The 24,953-nt window shown below is 42.5% G+C and overlaps 1 protein-coding gene across 9 annotated transcripts in view; it reads left to right on the top strand.

Moving 5' to 3' along the window:
- C1GALT1 (core 1 synthase, glycoprotein-N-acetylgalactosamine 3-beta-galactosyltransferase 1) overlaps positions 1-6,095 on the top strand; it is a 303,461-nt gene extending 297,366 nt beyond the window's left edge. For all 9 annotated transcript variants that reach the window (XM_069648538.1, XM_069648533.1, XM_069648536.1 and 6 more), the window contains one exon: positions 3,210-6,095. In XM_069648538.1, the coding sequence (XP_069504639.1) occupies positions 3,210-3,410 (201 nt within the window). In that variant the 3' untranslated portion in view covers positions 3,411-6,095. The remainder of the gene's footprint in view (positions 1-3,209) is intronic.
- The last annotated feature ends 18,858 nt before the right edge of the window (positions 6,096-24,953 follow it).

The raw sequence follows: 24,953 nt of genomic DNA, 5'->3' as shown, positions 1-24,953 counted from the left end.
TCCTGTGATTGCCCTCTTTCTTAGTGCAGTGATCCTGTGAGGGTGGTCTGAGATGCCCCCTTATACAACCCCTGAGCCTAGCATACACTAGCTTGGGCTGTGTGAAAAACCAGAGGGTGTCCCCCTGGACCCGTATTCGGTGGCCAGGGAAAGGACATCGCTTTTGGATCCCAACCCTGGGGGGGTAGACAATCGAGGGAGGAGCCCCTGGGTATGGGGTCCTCAGGAAGTGGGGGAGAAGCACCTGATGTTGAGACATGGTATCCTCCTTTTCCCACATCCCACCTAACCCCTATCCCTACCTATTTTATGGGAAAGTACAGCTTCCGTAATTACTCCCCAAAGGTTTTTGAAACTTGCATCTATTGTCTGTGTCTGCTGTTGATACCATGTCTTCCTTACATGGCATTTTAACCAACCCACAGTAGGTTCACAAATTGTGGCAGAGGACCTTTTCACAGAAGCTAGACAAATTCCACTGGACATGATGCAGACTGCATGTACCACATCGACATGACCTTTAGGGGGATGCAGGTCCCAAGCTTGGTAGAGGCCACCGCATGTATTGCAGACATACAGGACAAAATCCTAAACCTTCTATTTGTTGAAATGTATCTTCTTAATTCTTCCACTTATGATTAACTTGTGTAGGAAAAAGGTAGTACTCAACATGCTAACTACTTAACTGTCCTTAAAGAATCGGCACCAAAGACCTTTCTGTCCTGCCAGAGGGCTTAGGAATTCTGCCAGCCCTAAGGGCTTTCAAGTGCAGACTGAGAAGAAGGCCAACCACTCACCCTCCACACCGCAGCCACTGTGCAGATAAAAGCAGAAGAGATCCACTCCCAGAGGGTTGCTCTGCAGACCTTCTCCCAAAGTCTAAGCAATGACAGTCTTGTTTGCCCCATGCTACCTCAATGGAGTGAGGGTAGGATCTCCCTTCACTTGGTTGTCTGGAAGACAATCTCATCAGATGCTAGTATACTCTTGGTGGCTAAATGGAATATCACCAATCCTTCCCTCCTAGTCTCCCTACCGTTGGCTCACGCGGTCCCACAGTTTCTGGACTTGATAGCGGGTTAGAAGTCCCTCCTTTTGAGAGGGTGTCCCGTTTCTTTTCCAGGCTGTCCATATTGGCAGAAATGAACCAGGCAGGTCTGCAAATAGGCCTGCAAACCATCTTTCATCATTCCCTGTTCATTCTTTCCTTAGCCTTAAGAGAGGTTCAAGATGATCACCAATACACAGTTGCGGTCTGCTTTTTCTCAGGAAATCCGTCTCTGTGCCGTGCAAATGAATAATGCCTATCTCCAAGTCCCAATTTGAATTGGAGAGTGAGAATGAAACTGTCAGTCTGCAGAAACATTTTGACCATAACTCCATACAAGAGCAAATGATGTAGATGTTTCCATTTTCCAGTACCGTCTGAGCCCCTTATCCTGTGGCTTGTGCGAGGTTTTGTCATTCATCTGTGGGTTGGCTAATTATTGGATTTCTATGGACTCATGAAGGCCTTGCCTGCCAGACGTGGATGGCCTATTGAAACACCAACAGTGTTGCATTCTCACTTTCTAATACTGTGGTCAAGACACTCAAACTCTTCAACATATGTTCCCTTCCCGTCAGGGAGCCCTCAAACTTTTTGTGACTTTAATGTTGTCCTGTCGGTCCCGTCTCGTACACATTTCAAACCCATGGCTGTGGTGGACCTCAGTCTTTTTGCTTAGAAAACTGCCTTCCTCGTGGTCACTTCAGCATTCTGGGTTAGCAGGTTCAGCATCGTGGTCCTTAACATTCATCTCTCCTTTTCCTTTTCAAGCTGTCTTGAATTTACATCTTAAATCAGGAGATTGAGCTCCCCACGTTCTTCCCAAATCCATCTGCAGATGTTGACCGGGTTCGCACCACCCTGGATGTATGAAGACCCCTCAAATTCATCTTGGAAAGGGCCGAAGATTTTCACTTGTCTAATTGGTTCTTTATTCTGTACAGTGGTGCCTCTGAGAGAAAGCAGGTATTCAAAGCACGTGTCCCATTGAATAGTCTTACATTTAACAAACCGTGGCTCCTTTGAAGGGCCTACAGACTCACTCTGTGATATGAAAGGTGGTTTGGGTGATCTTCCAGAAGCACAATCCTTGGTGTAATTGCTGGAGCAAGAATATGGTCCCTGTTAAGTGCTTTTTGCAAGCACTACAACATGAATGTTGGCTGTCAGACCAATGCTGATTTGGCCAAGCAGTGTTGCAAAGGTGTGTTGGCTACATCCAGTTTGGTTATATATGTCTCCTAGAGGGAGGAGAACCTATGTAATGTGCTTTCTTGGTCCTATTTGATTTGAAGGCACACTGCACATGCCTGATGTTGTAGGGAAAGGTCTATTGTTTGCTGTCCTGACGAAGATGTGCTCAATTTGGCTTATAACAACATTATCGCTTTCAAGGATTTAAAGTCACTGTCCAAAAGACGTATGGAACAGGCATATAAAACTATCAAAATACACCATGTTTTTAGATTTGCGTTTCCTCTTCTGGTTTATCTCCATTCCACCTTTGAATTAATCCATAGCTTACATTTGTAATACATGTAATAACATGTTTGTTTTGTAAACATGTGAGCGTTGTTTCAACATCTAATCATCTAATTGATTTGATTTTATAATCACTATTTTAAATTGTGGAAGAAAATATTTTTAATTTTTTATATATACTGGCAATAACATTTTAACATTTTTAATCAGCCTCCATTATTCACGTACTTACATTCAAGTACTTATTGTCTAACATACAGCAGAATAATCCGGAGAGCAGTTGCTAACAAAACGATTTTTGAAAACGAGGATATTAATTGGGGAGACCACTTAATGTAATAAAAATACCTTCTGGGTCCCAGAAACATGTTTTTATTTATCCTACTCCCAGAGTCCTATCCCATTACATAATAACACAAGCAGTGGCTAAATGTGTACTGGTGTTAACTGTCATAAATTTAAAAACTGAATATTTGGCAGACTGTAAAGTGAATTAAATGTACAATTGCTGGTGTAGTAATCTGTAATCTTTAACAAAAAGAAGTGTTTCCCTCGAACTAGTTGGCTCTTGATTCAGTGTGTATTTTACTGCATTCTTTACCAAGTGTGTGAAGTGAAAGAAAGCAGTGCTTGTATTGTAGTATTCAATATTTGTGACTGTTTCTCCATCTTTTTTTAGGGACCTGGGTGCTGTTCAGATTTGACGGTATCATTCCACTACGTTGATGCAAATACAATGTACCAGTTAGAATACTATACTCATCATCTCAGACCTTATGGATATCAATACAGATACAGTCCTGAACTGCTGGAGAATTTCAACAAAAAAAGTGAAAAGGATGCAGCTCAAAAAAAGAAAGATACTATAGTAATTGTTTAAAACCTTTGAACCCCTGAACGAAAGAAGCAATTTCATTAATGGGCTAACAAAGCCTTGATAAATTAATAATCGAGTCCAAATCGGACGCCTTCTAAAAGATGAGCTAGGTTTGTTGGAATGGTAACATCTGTGCAAGGACATCTGTTTTTAACCCAGATAAGACCTACTGCTCATGTATTCTATGATTCAACCGCATATTATTGGATATAAAGTAATGGTAACAATCTGTGTTCTGTTTTTCTAAAACCTTACCTAATGCCATGCAATAATTACATTAATCAAAACAGCAATCACTGGATTTCATTTCTAAACATCTCATTACTGTTTCCCCTTTAATAACAGCTAGAACGGTGTTGCTAATTTCTATTTAATGTCCTCTAGATGGCTTTTTAAAAATAAAATAATTAAAATCATGTAAGCCAATTCCAAACTGCAGACCCTACTTAGGTCGTTCATTTACATATACTTCACTACCCCAACGTAAAAGGAAATATGAGCAGTTGTTGTGGCAAGCTTAAGTGGTCCAGTAAATTAATTAATAGAAAAGATTGAATGCCATTCTGCCTTTGTACACACCTGCAATAATACCTATTAGTTAACAGTGGTAAATGCTATTTTCTGGTTACATTAAATAGAACATGTAAATAGTAAAAGTGAAGGAAGTTTCTAAATATTTATTTTTATGTAAGAAAATTGCATTTTCATTGCTAGTTTTCTTTAAATATAGTTGGATTATCCCTGTAAAATAATTGAACTGCTTTTAAAACGTTTTATTCATGTGAAACTTGTATTTTTTAAAGGGATGCATTTGCCCTTTCTCTCTTGGGCTTGGATTAGAGAAACCTTCAACAGTCACAGTGCAGTTTTATCATCGGCATTGAGACAGTTTGCCCCATATCAAAAATACGTTTTTGCAATACATATTTACAAAGGTGCAGTTTTTGCTGTCATGAAAATGATGGTACAAAATTGCATTGCACAAATTCAGAGTTTATGTAAGATAGGTACTAGCTGGACAATAAATAACTCAGGCCAGCATAGTAGGATTAATCCCCTAAAGAATTGACGTTCATCAGGCAAGAAATTGTACCGTTTTTTCTTTAGAAGGTGCTATGCTTTAAAATGACTTAAAATATTTATATATGGAGCAATGTGTGCATTAACTTTCAGAGATTTCAGAGAACGAGCAAAGTGACAGTGTTGAAACTCCCCTTTTGGTTATTCATTCTGCTAAAATTGACGCAGGATTCCCATGCCACGTATTTGACTAGAAATAAAGAAAGCTGGAAGTAGCATGCAGTGTTTCCATCTAGTAAGCCGTTTGAGAATAAAAAAACGTCACTGTTTATTTTGCTTTCACAAAAGTCCATAACTTGTTTCACATGTTCTTTGGTTTGTTGTGGTTTAAATATACTTTCTATGCAACTCTCTACCAACTGTGCCTGAAAAACAATAGTTTCTGAAGACAGCGGATCCAGTAGTTGCAGTGGCACCGTAGTAGTCTGCCCAGTGTTTAAAGAGGACAGAACCTTTTTCCGTTTTTGTGAAATCCTTTTCATGGCAAATGCCAAAAATGATTTTTGGTTGTAAAAAAAAAAAAAACCTCTTCAAAGGGGAGGTCTTAGTCTTGTTTACAAATTTCAGTTATCTCAGAAAATTGCAAATGTTCCAGTATTCTTTAGCGAATGACAAAATCCACTTACAGTTTAGTCTGTGGCATAAATGTCGACTTTCACTTACCACATCTGGCCCTTCCTTTTACTTTTTTTCATTCTTGAGTTAAATGTAAGGGTGCCTTCTCTCCTAAGGCTTCCCGCCTATATGCTTTTGCTGTAAGTAGAGCCTACAAACATTTGAACTAGAAACCGTGATTACAGGAGCTAACTGACTCATTGGCACTTTAACTATTAGTGTGCAGATGTATCTTTAGTAATCATTGTACATGTGCTTCTGGTTTTTCTCATTTCATTCATTTCTGAATTTATTTGTCCATGTTTAGAAATAGCTGTTGGTATTCTAAAGTGTCAATAAAGGTGCTTGAAAAATTGGTTTTGAAACAGATGGTCCTAGTGCCTGTTTTTTTTCTATTCATTCCATAATTGCAGGCCTGCACCCTAGATATGGTGCTTACTATACAGAGACCATCTTCTGATTTACGGGCATTGTAGCAGCAAATATGATTGGTTTTCAAATGAAATTGATCAGTTTGTTTTGCCATTAAATGCATATGCATTCAAAGATCAGGAAACATTACATCCACCTGGGTTATGTTCAAAATCGACATCCAAGTTTGGTCATGAAACACGTCCCGACTACTGAATATATACTGTATTGATTGTATAAAAACTTGGTAAACCGACGTACAGGCAAAGTTAATATAAGAATATCTTTGGGTGAAGACAAAGATTTTACTGTCAAATATTCTGCTTAGTTGGGAAGTATGTGTTCCACTTTTAAATGGCCTATAAAAGTACGGTATCTTTGCTGTTGACTTATGTACTTTTTCTATTTCAATTACCAAAAGTGTAATGAACTCTATTTCTAAAGATAATTCTCAATGAAGTGCCTATAAACTTTTTCAGCAATGATTGTGGCCTATGACATGCAAAAACTATGAGCAAATACATTATATGTTTCATAATTCTTGCTTTATTCATTCTGTCAATAAACATTTTTCTAGTAAAATGTCTGTGCGTGGATCTATTCTTTTTTTTTTTTACACAAGGTTTTCCCCCTTCTTGATTCAGACCCCTTCTTGATTCGGATATCAGGTTGTGAGTACTGATAGACATTTTGCTTTTTTTGAGGAGTTGGTAGAAGCTTATCAGTCCAGTTTCAAAAAGGCAGATTTGCATTCCAAAGTGAAAATGTCATATTGTCATTGTTGACCTTTTTTCAGGGGTTTCAAACATGCTTGTTAAGGCAGTCGGATCCTTTGTACTTTCAATGATACAAGAAACATGTCACAAATCTCAGTGTAATATAACAATTGTGTTTATTTAAGACTTTTTTTGTTTGGTGGGACAGTCTTCTCGCTCTCGCTAGTTTTTATTTTTTTGGTTACATTTTCCATAACAGAAAATTCCAAAAGTGTCATTTCTACAGATACCAATAAGTATTCTGATGACAAATATGATGCAAAAATGATGAAATAAGCAAGACATGTGAGACATACCAGTGAACACCCCACTGAGCAATATATTTTCCTAAGCATCATTTTCTAGAAACGCATTCCATAATTTCTAGAATACATACCATTTTCCAGAAATCCTAAATCATGGACTTTCCCAAAAAGCCAGTTCGTACATATCAGGTACACAGTCCTTAATATATACTTAGTTTTTGGCGTTCTAATTTTGTTCCAAACATGTTATTATAGTTTATGAAACCATAAGGTGAACAGCATCTTAACATAGTAAGGGCATACAACCATTTCACTATTATATTGTAACCCAATGACAAACACAGTTTACAAATTGTAGCATCTAAATTATCCATGAACAGGTCATTAGTAACCATAGACTATATGGATGTCACACTGTTCTGCCCTGTTTATTATTTCTGTACAGCAACTACTGGGGAGACACGGGTTTCATTGCTCTCCCTGACTCAAATATAGAGGAAACCAATCCAGCAATACATTTTTCATCCACATTTTTATTACAATATCTTCCACCTGCCGCATCCTAATATTTTACCCTTCTCATGATGTACCATCATTTTTGTATATTTTGTCTCCTTACTGCGCGTCTTCGCTATTCTTCATTATTCCTCATCACTTTTTTTGTTATCTCTACTGACCCCACAATTCTGTATATTATTTAACAAAAGGGATCCACTCTTCCTCCACTCAATTGTGTCATTCATCATGTGCCTCATTTATCCATTTCGTATATTCCCTCAATCCTTAATCAACCATTCTGTTTTTGTGGTAAACATAGAATTTTTCCAGGTCATTGCTGAACAGGTTCTTGCTGCTAGTAGCAAGTTGTACCATTTTTATTAACGGACACCAAGTCCTCTTCTTATTGATAGGTCAAATAAAACCATGAGGGGATCCATTATTCTGGGTATCCCTGCTACTTCTTTGATCCATGACAACATTTTGTGCCTATGTCTGCATCATTTCATCTCCTTATATGCTAGTCGGAGCCCACTTCCTTACATCCTCTCCAAGAAAGTGGACGAACACTGAAGAACTTTAGTCCAACCATAACCAAACCCTATTTCATACCACTTCTATAACCATGTAGGTTCCTGAACCAAATCATTAATAGCATTCGAGCATCACACTCCCAGACACAGCAATGTATCAGTTAAATAAGCACTAATGGATTGCCTTTCTCACGCAGATTCCTCGTCCGATATCCATTCCAGCGTCAGTTGCTCGGAAAACCTTTTGACAGGGGGCATAGCGCATCTCGAGTCAGCCGTCGATCTGTCTTGTCTCAATGCTGTGGTCATTGACTCTGTACATGTCGGTCATCGTACATATACTACTTCACTACGCCCCTGTACCTCAGTTCCTGCTTTCTGAGCGCTCAGCATGCTGCTCAAAGAACAACTCTCTCACGAGAATATTTTGTACTGACAAATTGTCGATTGTTTGACGCAATTTTGTGCATATAGCCACTCCCAAAGTGTCGGACTTCATGCACTGCAAGGGCTGCAATTCCAAAATGTCCATCATGGACCCACACAATGTCTGCGTGTGGTGCCTCGGTGTCGGTTACGTCACTGAGGATTGTGGTTCTTTTAAGAAAATGAACCCATAATTACAGCAGAAGAGGGCTGTGAAACTCATGGTAGGCCGGCTCCCCGGTCTAAATCTCCGGTACACTTGACCACCCGATCGTCAGAGTTGCCTGCTCCTGAAAAGGAGGATAGAGATCGGAAGGAAACCAAAAAGAGGTCACACTCTGAGACATCCCTCTTCCTTCCATAAAAAGAAAAGGGCTTCATCAGCGCAGGCATGGATCTGACTAGTCGGATGAGCCCGGTAAATCATTGGCAGGGCCTACATCCATGTCAGAGCGGGAGGCCTTTAAGGAGCAGATGCTCAAGATATTCCAGAAAGCGGCTGCGAGTGACCCCTCGAAGCAGCAGGCTTTTGTGGCTCCAAAGGCGCCCGGTGACCCCACACCCAAGTGTGGCGCTGGTCTAAAGTCAGCGCTGCTAGTAACCAGTGCACCCCAGGTGTCAAACTCACCAGTTGTGTTAAATTAATGTCTTTCATCTTTTCCTTGCAGCTCTAGGCAATTACCAACACCTCCACTGCTCCTCCCCAACTCCACCATTCACCTGGGAGGGTTGCAGGCCATTTACTGGCACCATGAATGTTTCTTTCCTCCGCTCGTTCGGCTCTGCCTTTCGAATACTCGTAGCTTCCCGTAAGCTTGGACATCTTTCCTGGCTTTCTCACAATCCTGTCATTTTATGATCAGCCCGTTAGCCTTCCAACTCCCACATCCTACTTTGCATCAGCCTCGGAAGAGCTGTTCCTTCTCCTACCCAGTCTTGCTCAAAGTATGTTTGTACGCGCCACCTTTAATTTTCACAGGGAGACTTAATAGGTGGCAGCTATACATAATTAGAGTTACGTGCCTGACTCTGCCTGGCCTCATTACAGGGACAGGGCCAATGCAAGTCAGAGGTGGTAATCCTTCTGTCCTCATTCCTCATCTTCCTTGGTGCAGTACTTTTGTCCAGACAAGTTGGGGAGGAATTATGGGAGTTGCAGTTTCTCGAAAAATAAACAGATGGGGGTCAGATGGGCTGTGGAAAAAGGGGGATACCATATCTCACCATAGGGTGCTTCTCCCCAATCCCCAAAGACCCCCTACCCAGGCAATCCTCACTTGTCCGCCCCCAGGGTCGGGATCCAAAAGCGATGGCCTTTCCCAGGCCACCTGAGTGGATTTTCAGGTGAGCTGTCTTTGGTCAGTGATGGAAGCTCAATGGCACATGTTTATAAATTTATAAAGCGCTCATGGTACCCGAATGCTTACGGGCGCTGACTAACATACAAAGAACGGCACAACATGGAACAGGCCTAAAGGAATAATATTATCATGTAGGATCAGTAGAATGGCTTTTATTTCCTGGGGCTAAAAGAAAAGAGCGGTCTTCAATTGCTTCAGTTGAGGCAATGGTTCTCATTGCTGGCATTAGGGCATTCCAGGCTAAAAGGGCCACTATATTCAGTGCTCTGTTGCATGCTTTATTGGTGTTGCAGCGTGTGGTGTTAAGGAGGTTAGTGTTTTCTGATCTTAAAGACTGTGTGCTAGGTTTTTTTACAATGGCTTCAATTAAATAGGCCCACGTGGCATTTGGCCCATGAGGCATTTGTGGGTTATAAGTAATAGCCTAATCTGCACCCTGGTCTGTATAGGGAGCCGGTGGAGACTCCTCCTTGCTTCTGACACATGGCCCCTCCTGTGAAGGCCCTTAACGACCCTCACCGCCCCGTTCTGGATAACCTGTAGACGTTGAAGGTCTGTTTTAGAGATACCCACTAGCAGGCTACAACAATAATCCAGTTTGGAGCCTATTATGGCCCTGGGTAGTGTCTCCAAATTTTTCTTCAAAAATTAGAGGTCAGGGATGGCGAAACAGTTTGATGAAATAAGAGGATGACGAAATCAAACTTTTCACCTGGCCCTTCATATTTAAATTCTTATCAAGAAGAATACCTAAGGTCTTGACCTTACTCTTCACCTCGATACTGCAACTATCTATGTTGAAACTCTTGTATATCGGACCCAATTTCTCAAGTTTAGAGTCTGAGCCAACATGCATGAGTTCTCTTTTTGAACTGTTGAGGGCCAGACCATCGACCGCCATCCAGTTTTGGATCTTTTGGTATACCTTGCTAATATAGATTTAATCATCACAGTGCAAACCTGAGATGGTAATGACGCATTGCTTGTCGTCTGTGTAATTCGCAAAAACAATCCCTTCACCTTCCAGCATGTGAAAGAATGGGATAATAAAAATATAAAAACATGGGGAGACACATGCTCCCTGTGGAACCCCATATAACATAGTGGTTGGTTTGGCTTCTGCCAGGACACTTTTGACTCTCGCCTGTCTGCCGCACAAATATGAGGCGATCCATTGAATCGCCTTGGTGGAAAAATTGGCAGTATCCCTTAGTCTGGACAAGATGGTGTGGTCCACCAGGTCAATGGCTGCCGAAAGATCTAAAATCATGAGTAGGGAGATTTGACCTTTGTCCATGCTTTGATGGAGATGAGATTTCAGAGCCAAAAGAGCAGTATCTGTTCCATGGTTTTGTCGATTGGTATTTGTGAAGGATCTGATTATTATCTAGATAAGGAGAGATTGGATCGTAAAGATCTGATTATTATCTAGATAAGGAGAGATTGGATCGTAAACTACTCTATCCAAGATTTTCAACAGAAAAGCAGTGTGCATGATAGGTCTGTAATTGGAAGATGTAAGGGGGTAGAGATTTAGTTTTTTTCAATAGTGGAGTAATCCAGGCATTTTTTATATCATCTGAAACCCGATTTTGCTCAAAAGAGGCACATTACACATCAACAGGCTTCAGCTGCAAGCGATCAGGCTAGCATGTCCTGATTATGACACAGTACGGTGGCCATGCACTACCTGAACAAGCAAGATGGCGTGCATCCTCCTCCCCTTTGCAGAGAGACGATGCATCTGTGGTTCTGGCTTTGACAGAATAAGATCTCATCTCAGCAGTACATCTAGCAGGGACAGAGAATGGATTAGTGGATCCTCTGATCAGGGAGATCAGTCTCAAATGAGTGGGAGGTGTGCCGGGAAGTCCTGGAGGAGGTCTTCTCTCAATGGGGTACCCCGGCGGTGGATCTGTTTGCCACAGAGTGCAATATGAAGTGCAGACAGCGTTTCTTGAGGGAATTCCCGGTCAGAGGTGCACTGGGTGATGCATTTCTGGTGGAGTGGACCTTCGAGCTCCAGAATGCCTTCCCTCGATTACCATATAGTCTGTGGGTTCACAGGAAGTTAAGTAGGTTCCAAGTGACCCTGATCTCATCCCTCTGGACTGGGCGAGGAGAACTTGGTACTCACACCTCCTGTATTTGACCATCTGCCCACCTCTCCTGTGGCCTCAGCGACCGGATCTCCTGTCAACAAGACAGCAGGTGGAGAAGATTTGAGATGCGGTTTAGGAAGCGCGGGATGGACCCCATCTCTTGCCCCACCACTGCAGTGATGTGCTCCCTTCTGTCAGTGGCCTCGTCGGGCCTTCAGGTTACCAGAGTCAAAGGGTGCTTGGCGGCTTTGGGGGTCTTTCTTTGCAATCTCGGTTATGGCCCACTTCCTAAAGGGCCTTGTGGATGCGTTTCTGCCTGTTCCCCTTGTTGTTCCAGACTGGGACCTTAACCTGGTTCTCACTTTCCTCATGGCGGCTGCCTTTGAGACCTTGCACTCTTGCTCAATTAGCGACTGCTTTTTTGGTGTCGATTAAGTCAGCCAGAAGGGTCAGTGAGCTGCAGGACCCTGTATGCAGGCCACCATGTCTCCGTTTTTTTTCAAGGAGAAAGTTTCTTTGAAGGTGCGAGTTGGGTTTTTACCCATAGTGGTCTTGAAGATTCATATGTCCCAAGCTATTGACGTGCCAATTTTCTACCTGCCCCAGCGGCCCTTCAAGGAGGAGGAGCGGTTTCATAGGCTAGACCCGAAGAGGGTCCTTAGCTTTTATGTATTGATAACGGCAGAGTAAAGGAAAGCTGGCCAGCTGTTCATGACCTTCTCGACGGCGAGAAAGGATTTGGTGGTCTCCAAGCAAACCATCTCTAGATGGATCACACTCTGCATTTCAGAATACTGCCTCAATGCGGGAAAGGAATTGCCTCCGAGCATCAGAGCCTATTCCGCCAGGGGGGTGGCTGCTTCTTTGGCTCTGCAAAGGGGCGTGGCAGTGAGGGACATCTACCGAGCAGACACTTGGTCATCGATGCATACCTTCACCAAACACTACTGTCTGGATGTAGCCCATGGGGCTGATGCCTGTTTAAGTACAGTGGTTCTAAAAAGTTTCCTCGTATAGGGACTTTCATCCCGCCTCCTTCACAGATGATGCTTGGGGAGTCTATCTGATGAGGAATCTGCGGAAGAAAGGCAATACATTGAAGGAGAAATTACTTACTGTTATTTTTTTCTATGGATTCTTCTCCCGCAGAGCTGCCGTTGACCTTAGTGGTGTGTTCTGCTTCCTTTTTGTGGTCGTGTTTCTCACTGTTGGAAAATAAAGCCCTTTTTTAGGTTTTTATTTTTTCCTTGGATTTGTGGCTTTTCAGGCGAATTTTGATTCTTCCTTGGCAGGAAGGATTCTTTCTTGGCATTGAGGGAAGACGGCTGAGTTGAAGTGCGTTATGCCCTCTGCTGAAAGGTTTTCCGTGCAGCTGGAATGGGTATCTGTATGATGAGCAATCTGCTGGAGATGAATCTATAGAAAAGAACATTGTGGTAAGTAATTTCTCCTTTTCACTCCTGAATAGGTCGGTAGTGGCAGGTCGCAAATACTGCCACGTGGAAGAGTAGGAAAAGGAGTAAATAAGATAAACGTTTTGAAAGAAACTAGAGGACATACACAGCACAAAGTTTAATGATTCTTAGGTGCTCGATGTTATAGTCCATTATGTCATCAAAGGCGGCATTAATAATTGCTATTCTTACTGATGAAGTCTTAATGATTTTAATGCACCATGCCTATTTAAACTATATTTTACTGGTGCCTGCCCGCTTCCTTTCGAATTTAGCCCACTAATGTAAAGATGCATAATATATATTTTTACTGTGATTGGATCCCCAGGCAGTCGAGGCACCTGCTGCATAAATCTTATTGCAAGACGGTTCATAACTCGAAATTTATACATTAGCATGTAAATGTGGTTTTTGACACTAACACAATGTTTACTTTCATCTCGATCACATCCTACTGTCCTTGGGTGGGATAAGAAACAGTGATTATGTTCATGCTAATAGTTTATTTGAACTTTTGCTTGTTTTTCATAATGCAGATGCGTTAGCCTCAAGGGCCACCATGTTGCCTGACTATTGGAAGAGTGGGTAGAGGCCAATGTGAAGTATCATGTGTGACCATGACAAGTTTGCTGGCATCAGTCCACCGGTAAAAGCTGTGGAATTTGGAGACCACAAGTGCAAATGCGTGCACACATGCTGTTTGGCTTTACACAGTCGATATTCATGTTCGAGTTAAACACGTTTAACGTGCAACAATGTAGGACAATGGCCCTCATTACGACCCAGGCGGTAAGTTACCGCCTGGGTCGTACCCTTACCACCATGGCGTAAACTACGTTTACGCCATGGTGGTTGGCGGATTTACCGCCCCATTCCAAGGTGAGTGGGGCGGTAAATCCCCATTTCCCATTTTACCCTTCCCCATTCCCATTTTCGCCCCATAGGGTATAATGGGAATGGGGAAAGGCGATAATTACGGCACCGTAAATTACGGTGCCGTAATTATCGCCAAGGTCCCTTTGCGGCATGGATTTTAACGGCTGCAAAAAAGCAGCCGTTAAAAGCCATCCTGCAAAGGGAACCTTGTAATCAGGCGTTAAGGGTCGGTGCCGTTTACGGTGCCGTAAACCCCTTAACGCCTGAGTCAGAATGAGGGCCAATGAATTAATTACACGCCACCATGGCTTTATTGTGTGATTTGCTCTATTGTTCACATAACTATCCCTCTGCTATTGAGGGCCATACTTTACATTCAGATTGACTGCTAGACTGTCTTCTGTAGTTATATTTTCCACTGCCTTTGTGTCTCAAAAGCCCCCTAAAGAATGGTCAAACGTTACTCTTATCTAAGTAAATAGTGTAAATTGTACGTTATTTAAATGTTAGTTTTGATGAGAAACTCTGTGTAGTGACAGCGGGTAGCCAAAACGTTGTTCACAGAAACAGACACAATAATAGTGCAGGAATGTATTTATTTTATTTGTATTAGCTCCTACGAACCTTTACAACACATTATTACATAATCATGCATATACATCTACATTTAAAAAACATTACTGCTCATATAATGGTAATAACAGTAAAAATCACCCTATTTCATTGTGTAGACTGAAGCATAAAAATGAGAAAAAAGATAAAATATCATACCATTTCATATCCTAATGCTAAGGATGGCATTTGGCAGAGAACTTTGAACATTCAAACACTCAATTGGTTCATTTTTCAATAGCGAGCTCACAGTGCGCCATACATTGTAAAGTGCAATATGCAGGGTTACCAACTCGGAGTTAATGCAATAATTCCAGAAATCGTCAGACTTGATAGTCATAATGACTAACAAACTGTCTCAGTAAGCACACATAAACTGGACCAATCCTACAACATTCTGTGAGCACGTGTCTGGCTGTTTCCACAATGTTCTCTTTTTTTTACACCGCCAATAAAAGCGATGGGTGTGAGGTATTTTTAAAGATGCCCCCAGCACCGCTTGTATAGGCAGTTGATTAGTTTTTAATCGTAAGATTGTAGCATTGGTCTTAATAAGCAAAGCGCAGCGCAAGGTCTGTGCGCGGACCAGCCCATGCCTGAAAGGTGGTGTCGAGTGAGAATGAGGAACGACGGTTGGCGGACAAGCAAAGGGAGAGATCTATAGACTAATCTATAAAACCCTTTGTTATCAAAGTACCTTCCGTGTCACTCCCGTTCCATAATAGTACAAGTGGCGACGAGGACGGCCAATACTTTACAAGTCCACTGCACCAGCTGATACGCTGAGCAATGCCATATACGAGGTGAGAGCCACTCCTCTCCGCCCTGCCGCACAACTAAACAACGGTGCTGTGTTGAGATCTCCATAATTGAATGAAACCACTCCCTTTTCGCACAAACTCCTGCTAATGCCTACCAGGCAAATTCCACAAGGGTTGCAACGCCATAACAAGATCGAGCGAATATAAGGACATTTTTTATCACACCTCTCAGCGTGCACCGATCAATTGAGCGCAGCACAGTGCTGAATTACTGCATAATGGCTGTTCATCATAAACTTCCACAGAGAACAGAAAGGTGCATACACCCCTTTTCACACACGCCACCATACTTGTATAATCTGATCACTAAGAGGAAAAATAACCTCACATGCTACAGGAAAGCATATATAAATCATCTAGCAAAGAACTTTTTGGACCTAACATGCTACAATAAGCACTACTTTCTGACGCATATATTAAATTGGACACCATAGCAGCCATCTACTTTCTGACTCTGCCACACAAACAGTAGCAATCAAGTGTGCCACCAAGTAGTGATCCATCACCAGGACACATACCTACATGTGTTAATCACCAAGAGAAGATGAAACCAAGCGAATAACTAACAGAGAGTTATCAAGACTTCTGCATGCTACAGTGTACACACCATGTACTGTAAATCATATTAAACCCAACATCAGTACAGCCACCTACCAAGCCACGCAGACAGCAACTATCAGCACAACATTAATCGGCAATCCACTCACTGTCACCACATACCATGGCATTTACCAGTGTTACCCCCCCCTGCATTTTTCCTACCTGAAGTGGGTGAGCCCGCCATCCCATGGAAAAGATGGATTGGATCTTTTGAACATTACACAAACGTAGTCTGTGGACAAAACTGCAGCACTGAGAGGAGGAAATCCTTATTATTGCATTGTTCTGGCCCTGCAGGACAAGAAATGTTCGTGGATCTACAAGAACTCCCCGAAACTGAAAATGACGGCCTGAACGAATACGAGAAGACAGTAAAGAAGATTGCTAGACATTACGATAAGAAACTCAGTATGATCCTAGAACGTTACAAATTCTGAAAAAGGGCACAAGAGGAGGGGCAGAGTGTAGAACAGTACATTAAATGTCTGAGGAAGTTGGCAAGCAACTTTAATGAGCAGTTGGATGAACGTCTGAGAGATCAGTTTACGCTTGAATGCAATAATACTGTAAGTCAGGGAGAAACTGTGGTCAGAAGATGACCCATCGTTAGACACAGTGTTACGTGTTGCGAAAGAGGTCGAGCATACTGATAAGTGTGTTAAAATGTTGGAGAACAGAGAGAAACCAAGAACTATTAAAGCAGAAGATGTTAAAATGAACGTTTCACCTATGAATACACCCAACACCAATGAAGCCATTGCGTCAGTTGGAGACACTGATGCAAAAAAAGAGAATCTATGACAAGACACGCAGGTCAACCTGTGGAAATGACAGAATGGGCAGGTCATTGTTTCGGGGACGGAGAGCAAGTAGCCCCAGGATAAAACTCCCAGGAAGAGGTTTCAGGTGTGACAGTGCCAACTACTGGGTAGATGATCCCGATTTCCTTGCTTTAAAAATCATTTGCCATATATGTAAAGTAAAGGACATTTATCAAAGTGTTGTAAAACAAAAAGACATCCACAAATTGGATTGGAGGCGATCACAGCGAAGAAGGAGAGGTGTGTCCATGATCTTTGAAGAAGAGGAAATAGATGGCCCCAAAGCATCTGTGTTTATAGACGATACGAAGATTAATATGATCGAGTCTGGTGCCAAATACACATTATTACCACAGAGCAATTGGAATCGGTCCAAACATGAGTTCCTGAATGAAATAGACATTAACTCCAAGGCCTATGAATGAGTGGCGATTGAACTAATAGGATGGTTCTGCAGAATTTTAAAGTTCAAAGAGGGGACAGCCAGAGGAAACATTTATGTGACCCGGAAAGGAAAGACCCCACTTTTAATCTGGACGCAACAGCAGAATCTCAAGGGGAGACTAGACCCCAAAGCAGTAGATTCAGTGTTCGCTGGAGAGAACAATAGCATGCAAGATGACGCTATAAACGTTATCACAAAGGAGGTCTTCCGTGATGAGATAGGGTGTCTGCATGAGTTTGTGCATAAAATTCAGATGAAAAAATCACCAACCGGTGGCACAGAAGTTACGCAGCATTCCCTTATCGATGAGGGAGGAAGTGAAGAGCGAATTGAAGAAATTGGAAGATCAGGGCATCATTGCAAGTAGAGATACCAGTGAGTGGGTGTCACCTCGTTTTCCTAAGAAAGAAAACTGGAAAGCTTGGAATATGTGTCGATATCAGGGAGCTCAATAAGTGTGAAATCCCGGAAAAGGGCACATTCTACCTAATATACAAGAAATTGTGTCCACGATTGGTCCAGCAACATTTTTCTCCACATTCGATCGAACGTTGTTGTATCATCAGGTTAAATTGCATCACAAATCGAGAGCTCTGACTACGTTCATCACCCCAGAGGGGTTATTCCAGTACAAGAGGATGTAATTCGGCCTCGTTTCCGCTGCTTCAGTTTTTCAAAATATCATGCATAGACTATTCGATGGAGATGATGGCATCGCATGTTCTCACGATGATATACTGATACACGCCGACAACTTAAAACTTCATAATGAGAGACTGGAGCATGTATTCAAAAAGCTGAATGAGTCAGGAATAACATTGAGCAAAGAGAAGTGTAAAATCAACAGACCAGAGATAGAGTATCCGGGACATATCATTTCCGCAAAAGGAATGCGACCAAGGAAGCAACTAACTGGCGCAATGAAGAACATGCCCAGATACGCCTCTAAAGAGGAAGTTTGTACTTTTATAGGCATGGCAGAAGATTACTAAAAATGTATTCAAAATGTTGCCAGGCATAGTGTTTCTGCGCAAACTCACCAAGGGGAGAAGTGCTTTTGAATGGAGCATAGCGTGTGAGGACGAATTTGCGTCGATCAAGTCTGCATTGAAAAAGGATCCTGCTTTAAAAAATGTCAGAAGTGATCGTAAAACCATTATATCTATGGATGCCAGCAACATAGGCTTGGGCACTGTAGTCACGCAGGAAGATGATGGAAAGGAGGTTCTTATTGCATTCGCTTCCAGACTGCTAAAAGGTGCTGAGAAATCATACGCCACCGTTGGAAAAGAAGTGTTGGATATTAAATGGGTGGCTGATAAATTCAGAAATTTTATTTGGGGCATATACTTTGAATTTTGCACTGATCACAAACCTTTGGTCGAGATAATTACGTCCAAAGGATTGGACAAGGTGTCGGGTCACATCAGGAGATGGGTGACACAGTTGCAGGAACTCAACTGCACAGTTGTATGTGCCTGGTGCCAAGAATGCAACTGCGGACCGTCTATCCAGACTTACGAATTTGATAGATGTGGATGAAGGAGAAGGAAACAATTCAGAAGTGGTTTTCAACATAGATTCTGTACCTGTTCCACAAGAGAAATGAGAGGAAGCAATGGTACAAGACAGTTCGGCATGTATTGGAAGATAACAGCTTTCAAAGGAAGAGTTGTTTTCAAGAGTTAGATCTGTTGCCTTTTTTGGAACGTTATTGACAAATTAAGCATCTATGGTGATTTGTGGATGCACGGAGACAGAATTATTCCACCTTTGAACATACAGCAGAAGATCATAAATTTAGGTCATGAAGGCCATCAAGGGATTATCAAAACAAAGCAAAGAATAAGCAGTGACTATTGGTGGCCTGGATGCGATCTCCAAATCGAGAGAACAGTTCGCAATCGTATCATTTGTCATAGGAGTGATAAAGTTTGTGTGGGTTCGAGATATCCTATGGTCATGACAGACGTTCCTGAGAAACCGTGGGATGAACTGGGTCTGGATGTATTGGGCCCGGTGTGGAGTAATGGGAGACAATTGTTCTGTTTAGTTGTGATTGATTTGTTAACCAGATGGGTGGAAGTGTTAATCAGGCCCTGCATTACCGCTAAATCAGTTATTGATTTTTTTGAAGAAATCCGTGAACGTGAGGGGCTTCCTACAGTGATTGTCACCGACTATGGAACCCAATTTTTCTCTAAAGAGATGGTGATTACTGCAAAAGAAACTCTATTGAGCATAAATTCTGTACCATTTACCACCCCCAAATGAATGGTGTCGTGGAACTTTTCAACAAGGTGCTCAAATAGGCCATTAGTTGGGCGTGGTCTAATGGTTTGGAGTGGGAAAAGGCTGTGAGGGATGTGGATGTGGCACATCGCTTCACTCCACATTGTACGACGGATATTTCCCTATTTGAATTCAGCTGAGGGTGGAAAGCCAACATAAAATTAGAACCACCTTGGTTGGGAAAAAATAGTTATTGGAAAGAAATTGGAAGGTGTTGTGGAACATATCAAAAGTAACCAGTTTAAGAATAAGATAGCACATGACAGGTCTGGTGCGATAAGATCTGGGATTACCCTGCCTGTTGTGGGTGACACTATGAGGATCAAGTTGACTTCTTTTGTCAGGAATGGACCATGCAGATGGTCCAGGCCCAATGTAGTGTTTGAGGTATTCAAGCATGCAGTTAGAGTGAACAATAGTAGTTTGTGGACTATGGAGAGAGTATGTGTGGTGAAAGAAGGTGTGAAGACTGGTTTGGATGCAAGGGGTCGTGCTGTTGATGCTACGCAGAAGGGAAGACGGTAGGAAGGTTGTGCTGGGAAGGAAAGGAAACAGAAATCTTAAATGTCCTTGTAAAGTAACACAGTGGAATCTCCTTGCCGGTCAAGATGTGGAAGAACCTATCGGAGGCCTCGACAGTTGGCTGAATATGTGTAGGCAGGAAGAGGACATTGCTGGAGCCTTCTGTTTGTTCACAAAGAAGGGAGGATGTGTAACATATGTCTTAATGGGCTACGTGCAGCGCAAGGTCTGTGCGCGGACCGGCACGTGCCTGCAAGGTGGTGACGGGTGAGAACGAAGAACAGTGGTTGGCGGACAAGCAGAGGAAGAGAGCCGGAGTCCAGTGGGGCTCAATCTATAGACAAATCTTATTTTCCTTTAAATACTTAACGTCCAGTGTGTATTGTAATAAAACCCTTTCTCATCAATGTACCTTAAGCGTCACTCCCGTTCCATAATAGTAAAAAGATCAAGTTAAGGACGGCTACACTCTGGGATTGTAACAAATACATTGGTCTGAGGTAATCCTAAAGAACTCCACTTGTGCATTTATAGCTCTTTAGGGTGTTTAGATGTTCAAACTTATGTAACCAGTCCCATTTTTCATTTGCAAGATGTATTTTAATGTTAACTCCATAACCCCCAAAAAATCAAGTTGCCAGTTGACCAATGTGAAGCAGGTCTTGTTTATGTCGCAAAAACTATCTGTCCTACTACACATGGTAGGCACCTACAGGGACCCTATTTTCTTGAGCATAGGGTAACGAGGGCTGGATTTACATTTAATGTGCAGGGAGCCTCTTTGTATCAGCACTGGACTGCTTAATGAGACTAGACCCAACTGAAGGTGTAGAAGTTCAATGGGTGTTGAGGGCAGTAAGTTTAGCATCTTTTGCCAAAAATGCCCTTCGTATCTCAAGCCATTAAAGGTCTTTCATGGCTAGGGCTTCTAGTCCTTACAATATGTCTGGGCAGAATTTCTGCTTATACAGCATAATAATGCCCTTGATTGAATACCCTGCCCTTCTCTTAGCAAATTTGCTAATATCAGTAGTCCTACTGTTCGTTTTTTGTTTTCTGGCTTCTTTGATGTTATGATAATCTCCACGATCATGGAACTCCAGGCCCCGATATGGATAGTGGACCACATACTCGATAAGAGCCAGTTTCGACCCCAGTGCTGCATGATTACATTTCCGGCTAGACACCACCATACCCTTTGTCTTGGCCATGTTAATTACCAGGTCATTTTCTGTTGCACATTTTATCAATTCGGTAGCTTTTACCCCACTGATTGTGCGATCCATTATAACAAGATCGTCAGCATATAGCATGCCTACCAGCGGGGTGTCGCCGGGCTTCACAGGACCGCCTGGAATTGCAGACGTTCCAGAAGGTCAGTCTGCTACAAATTGAATAGGAGGGAGGCCAACACACAACCTTGTTTCACCCCCCTAAATTTCCCATTCTACCCGAGAGAGAACCCATTCCATCTAGTCACACCTGGATGTTAGTATTCGTGTTTAGCATAATGAGAATTGACACAAGCCATTCTGGGCAACCCAGTTCTCGCAGCTTCTGCCAAAGAGTTGTCCTGTTCAGAATCAAAAGCTGCAGAGAAAGCGACGAAATCGGGTACATTCCTGGGCTCCCTCTCGTGCTGGCCTCCTGGATCAATTTGTCAAACACACTGATATTATGGGTGGTAGCCGACCCTAGCCTAAAGCCAGTCTTCATTGGATGTGGTACATTAGAGGTGGCAACCCCGTTTTCCAATGATGCCAGCACAAAGGTGCCAAATAACTTTCTGGTCACATCCAGCAATGAGAGTAGTCTGTAATTTTCAGGAAGGCCTCTTTCCCGCTTTTTGTATTCTGGAAGTAGTATTGCTTGTTGCCATGATACTGGAATTTCTCTATCTTCACAAACCTTATCAAAAAGCACTTTCAATATTGTATCCAACTGTCCAGGGTATTTTTTTAATACCACGTTTGATAAACCGTTTGGCCCTGGAGCACGGGAACTTTTCAACCCCTGGATGCTTGTGTATATTTTTACCCAGACTATTGATAACTCCCAAGAGACATCTTTAACCTTCTCACTGGATTGGGGGCCAGGAACCTTAGAATTGTCTTTTATATAGTCTAACCACTTTTATTCACCAATGGGGTTTACGATATTCGCAGTTCTATCCCCTTTGGCCAGTGAGAGAATTTGCCATATGGTACGAGAGAAGTTACTTCGGAATGCTTCATGCATCAGATGCCACCTTATGTTATTGGTAGAGTACCTCCATCTCTTTAACCAGACCCCATATTCTGCCTTAATTTTTAAAATCTTAGCATAGGTTTCTTTATCAAAGTTCCCAGATGCTTCAGCCCACTGGATTTTCCTACACATTTTCTGTTTTGCTTCTCTGATAGCTTTGTCAAAGATTTTTTTTATGTTGTCTGGTTTCAATGGTCATGTCCCGGGTTGCCACTATCCCTGCGTTATGTGGCAATTATTTAAGGCGTGCTTCAAATTGGTTTACATTTATCGGTGCAAGTCCCCTAAGTCCTGAGGATATCCGAGTGCCCGCCAGGTTGCATTCATTGTCTATTCTTTTTTTCTTCCTCCAACATACTGATTAACAGCTCTATGATAGTGATCACTATGTTCCTTATTTGTGGCCCTCCATGATTCCACCGTTTCAGCACCGCTGTTACTGCAGAAGATGTAGTCACGAGTACTCGTCCTGTTCATTACCATCCATGTACTTTGACCCGGCACGTCACCTGCTGTTCTGCCGTTTAACATGATCAACTCCCAATCCTTCATAAAATTGAGCCATTAGCACAGCGAGTAGAGCGCTCACTTTGACATCTGTGCAAAGCCTGCCGATGCAGGTTTGAATCCCGGCTGGGCCAAACTCAGCCATTCATCCTTGCGAGGTTGATAAATGAGCACCACACACCGTGGATAATAATAAGCAGCGCTCAGATGTCTCAGGTTTTGTAGCGCTATATAAATGCAAAATTATTATTATTCTTGCTTTCCCTTGTGTTTTCCCCTTTGGAGCTTCATTGTACTTTTAGTTTTGACAAAGCAGTATTTTGTACACTCATCCCTGTCTATACATCCTGGATTCAGATCTCCCCCAAGAAAAATAATCTTGTGTCCACTTCCCATTAACCAATCGGCACATACTGTGTCGATATTAGTTTGGATCTCATCCAGGCTGGAACCATCAGAGGGGTTATAGATGTTTAGGATTAGAATATCCGGTGACCCACTCCCTGTATTCAGGAATGCCTCAACCGCTAAGATGTTACAGCAGTTAGAGGCTTGTTTGGAAGAGTGAGCTGCCAAATTTTGCATGATGGCTACAATCAAACCCCCGTAGGGGCAGCCTCTAGCCCCTTTCTCTACTAGTTACTGGTGTACAACATACCAGCCAAACACCACAGAATAGGTTAACCAAGTCTCCTGAAGGAGAAATAAATCAAAAGCAAGCAGCAAGGACAGTGACCCCTCTTTAGACAGGAAGTGTTTATTACCCCCCGGCGTTCCAGCTTGCAAGCTTCCAGGTACTTGTTTTCTAATAACTGTTTCATAAGAAATGTTCAAAACCAGCCCCACCCCTGTGCATCCACAGTCAATGGCTTGATGGCAGATGCTACCCCCCCGATTCCCATAAATGCAAAACAGCTAGCAGGCGCCCCTCTCTCGAAAGAACATGGCATCATAACCTGTTCTGTGGTTTTTACCCACTGTGAGAGACCGCACCCATCGCTTTTAACTCACTGACTCCCATAACTTACTCCACCTCTCTTAACTTCAGAGAAGGTGGTGATAGACGCAGGTAATACAGGGGTTGGGGGGGAGAATGGCTAGACCAATCTATAGTATAGCCCATTGATAAAATCATTGCATGTTGGCTACGTATAAGTAAAGCTACTTCAGGAGTGGTACAGTGGACATGAGCAAAGTTACCATTAACCGATTCCAAGGGTTCTACAAAGGCAAAGTCACCACTATAAGTGCCAGGATACTACTACATATTTTCAACAGGTCAGATCTATTGGTTTGATTCCCGGTAAAGGCTAGAGGAGCTTGGCTGATTGTAAAGATTTTGGCATCCAGTGTTATCTGGGTAGGGGGCGGGGGTTATTGTTAACAACAGGAACCACAACCTGGGCAGTCAGTGTCCCCTCTTCACTTATTCTGGCATTCAGATATACACAAATGTCCTCATTTGCCGTATCCTCTAAAGCCTCATGGATGTTTTCAATGTCGTCAGCCACATTCTGACTCCGGTTGCTTATGAGCCAACTTGTCGGGACACCTTGGAGTTTGTGTTTCTACTTTTGCTTTTCTTTAGAGGTTTCTTTACACTAGCATTTATTTATGCATTGTCTTGTCGTTTTCTACCCAACTGGCCCACCTGGGTGTGCGAGCGCATGTTTGCACATCGGGCATTCCTCCTATGAAGTCTATGTTGACTCCTTGTCAGGTAAATTGTAGATATCCCGCTGGTTGCATCATCCTCGTTTACATCAATTATCCTGCTTTAGTCTCTTCTGGTATTAAGGTAAGGGGTATCATTGCACTGCAACTGGTCTTCCTTGGCCGTCTGCTGATTGGCAGCTTTCGATAAGATTATTCATGTCCACACTGCTATCGCCTTGCTCTGTTTTCTGGGTAGAGATCTTTTGTACCTCCTCGAAAGTTTTTACACTCCGCCTCAACAGTATTTTCATGGCAAACTGTAGCGAGCATATTTGCGTTTGCATCTCGTTGTGAGAAAAGCATGTTAGGGCCGGCATTTAAATCTCGAGTTCTTGCTCAGGGGTAAGACGTTAGGGGATGCAGATAGCCTCTGTGTGTTGTTGGTTCCCAGAGGCATGTCATTTTTCTGCTCCGAAAATGTCTGTTACCAGCTTCTTCCTTTGAACTCGTATCCCTGATTGCCCATTGGGATCAAGATTTCTCTGTCCCCAAAGTATCACGTAGGGAGTAGCAGAGTGCTAGAAGGAAATTGTTATCCTCTGTTGACGCTAGCGTAGGATCTGTAAGATTAGCTGTGTCAATATGC

Source organism: Ambystoma mexicanum, chromosome 2q, assembly GCF_040938575.1.
Source record: "Ambystoma mexicanum isolate Mex_15411 chromosome 2q, UKY_AmexF1_1, whole genome shotgun sequence".
NCBI classification, from domain to species: Eukaryota; Metazoa; Chordata; class Amphibia; order Caudata; family Ambystomatidae; genus Ambystoma; species Ambystoma mexicanum.
This window is presented reverse-complemented; position numbering and strand designations above follow the sequence as displayed.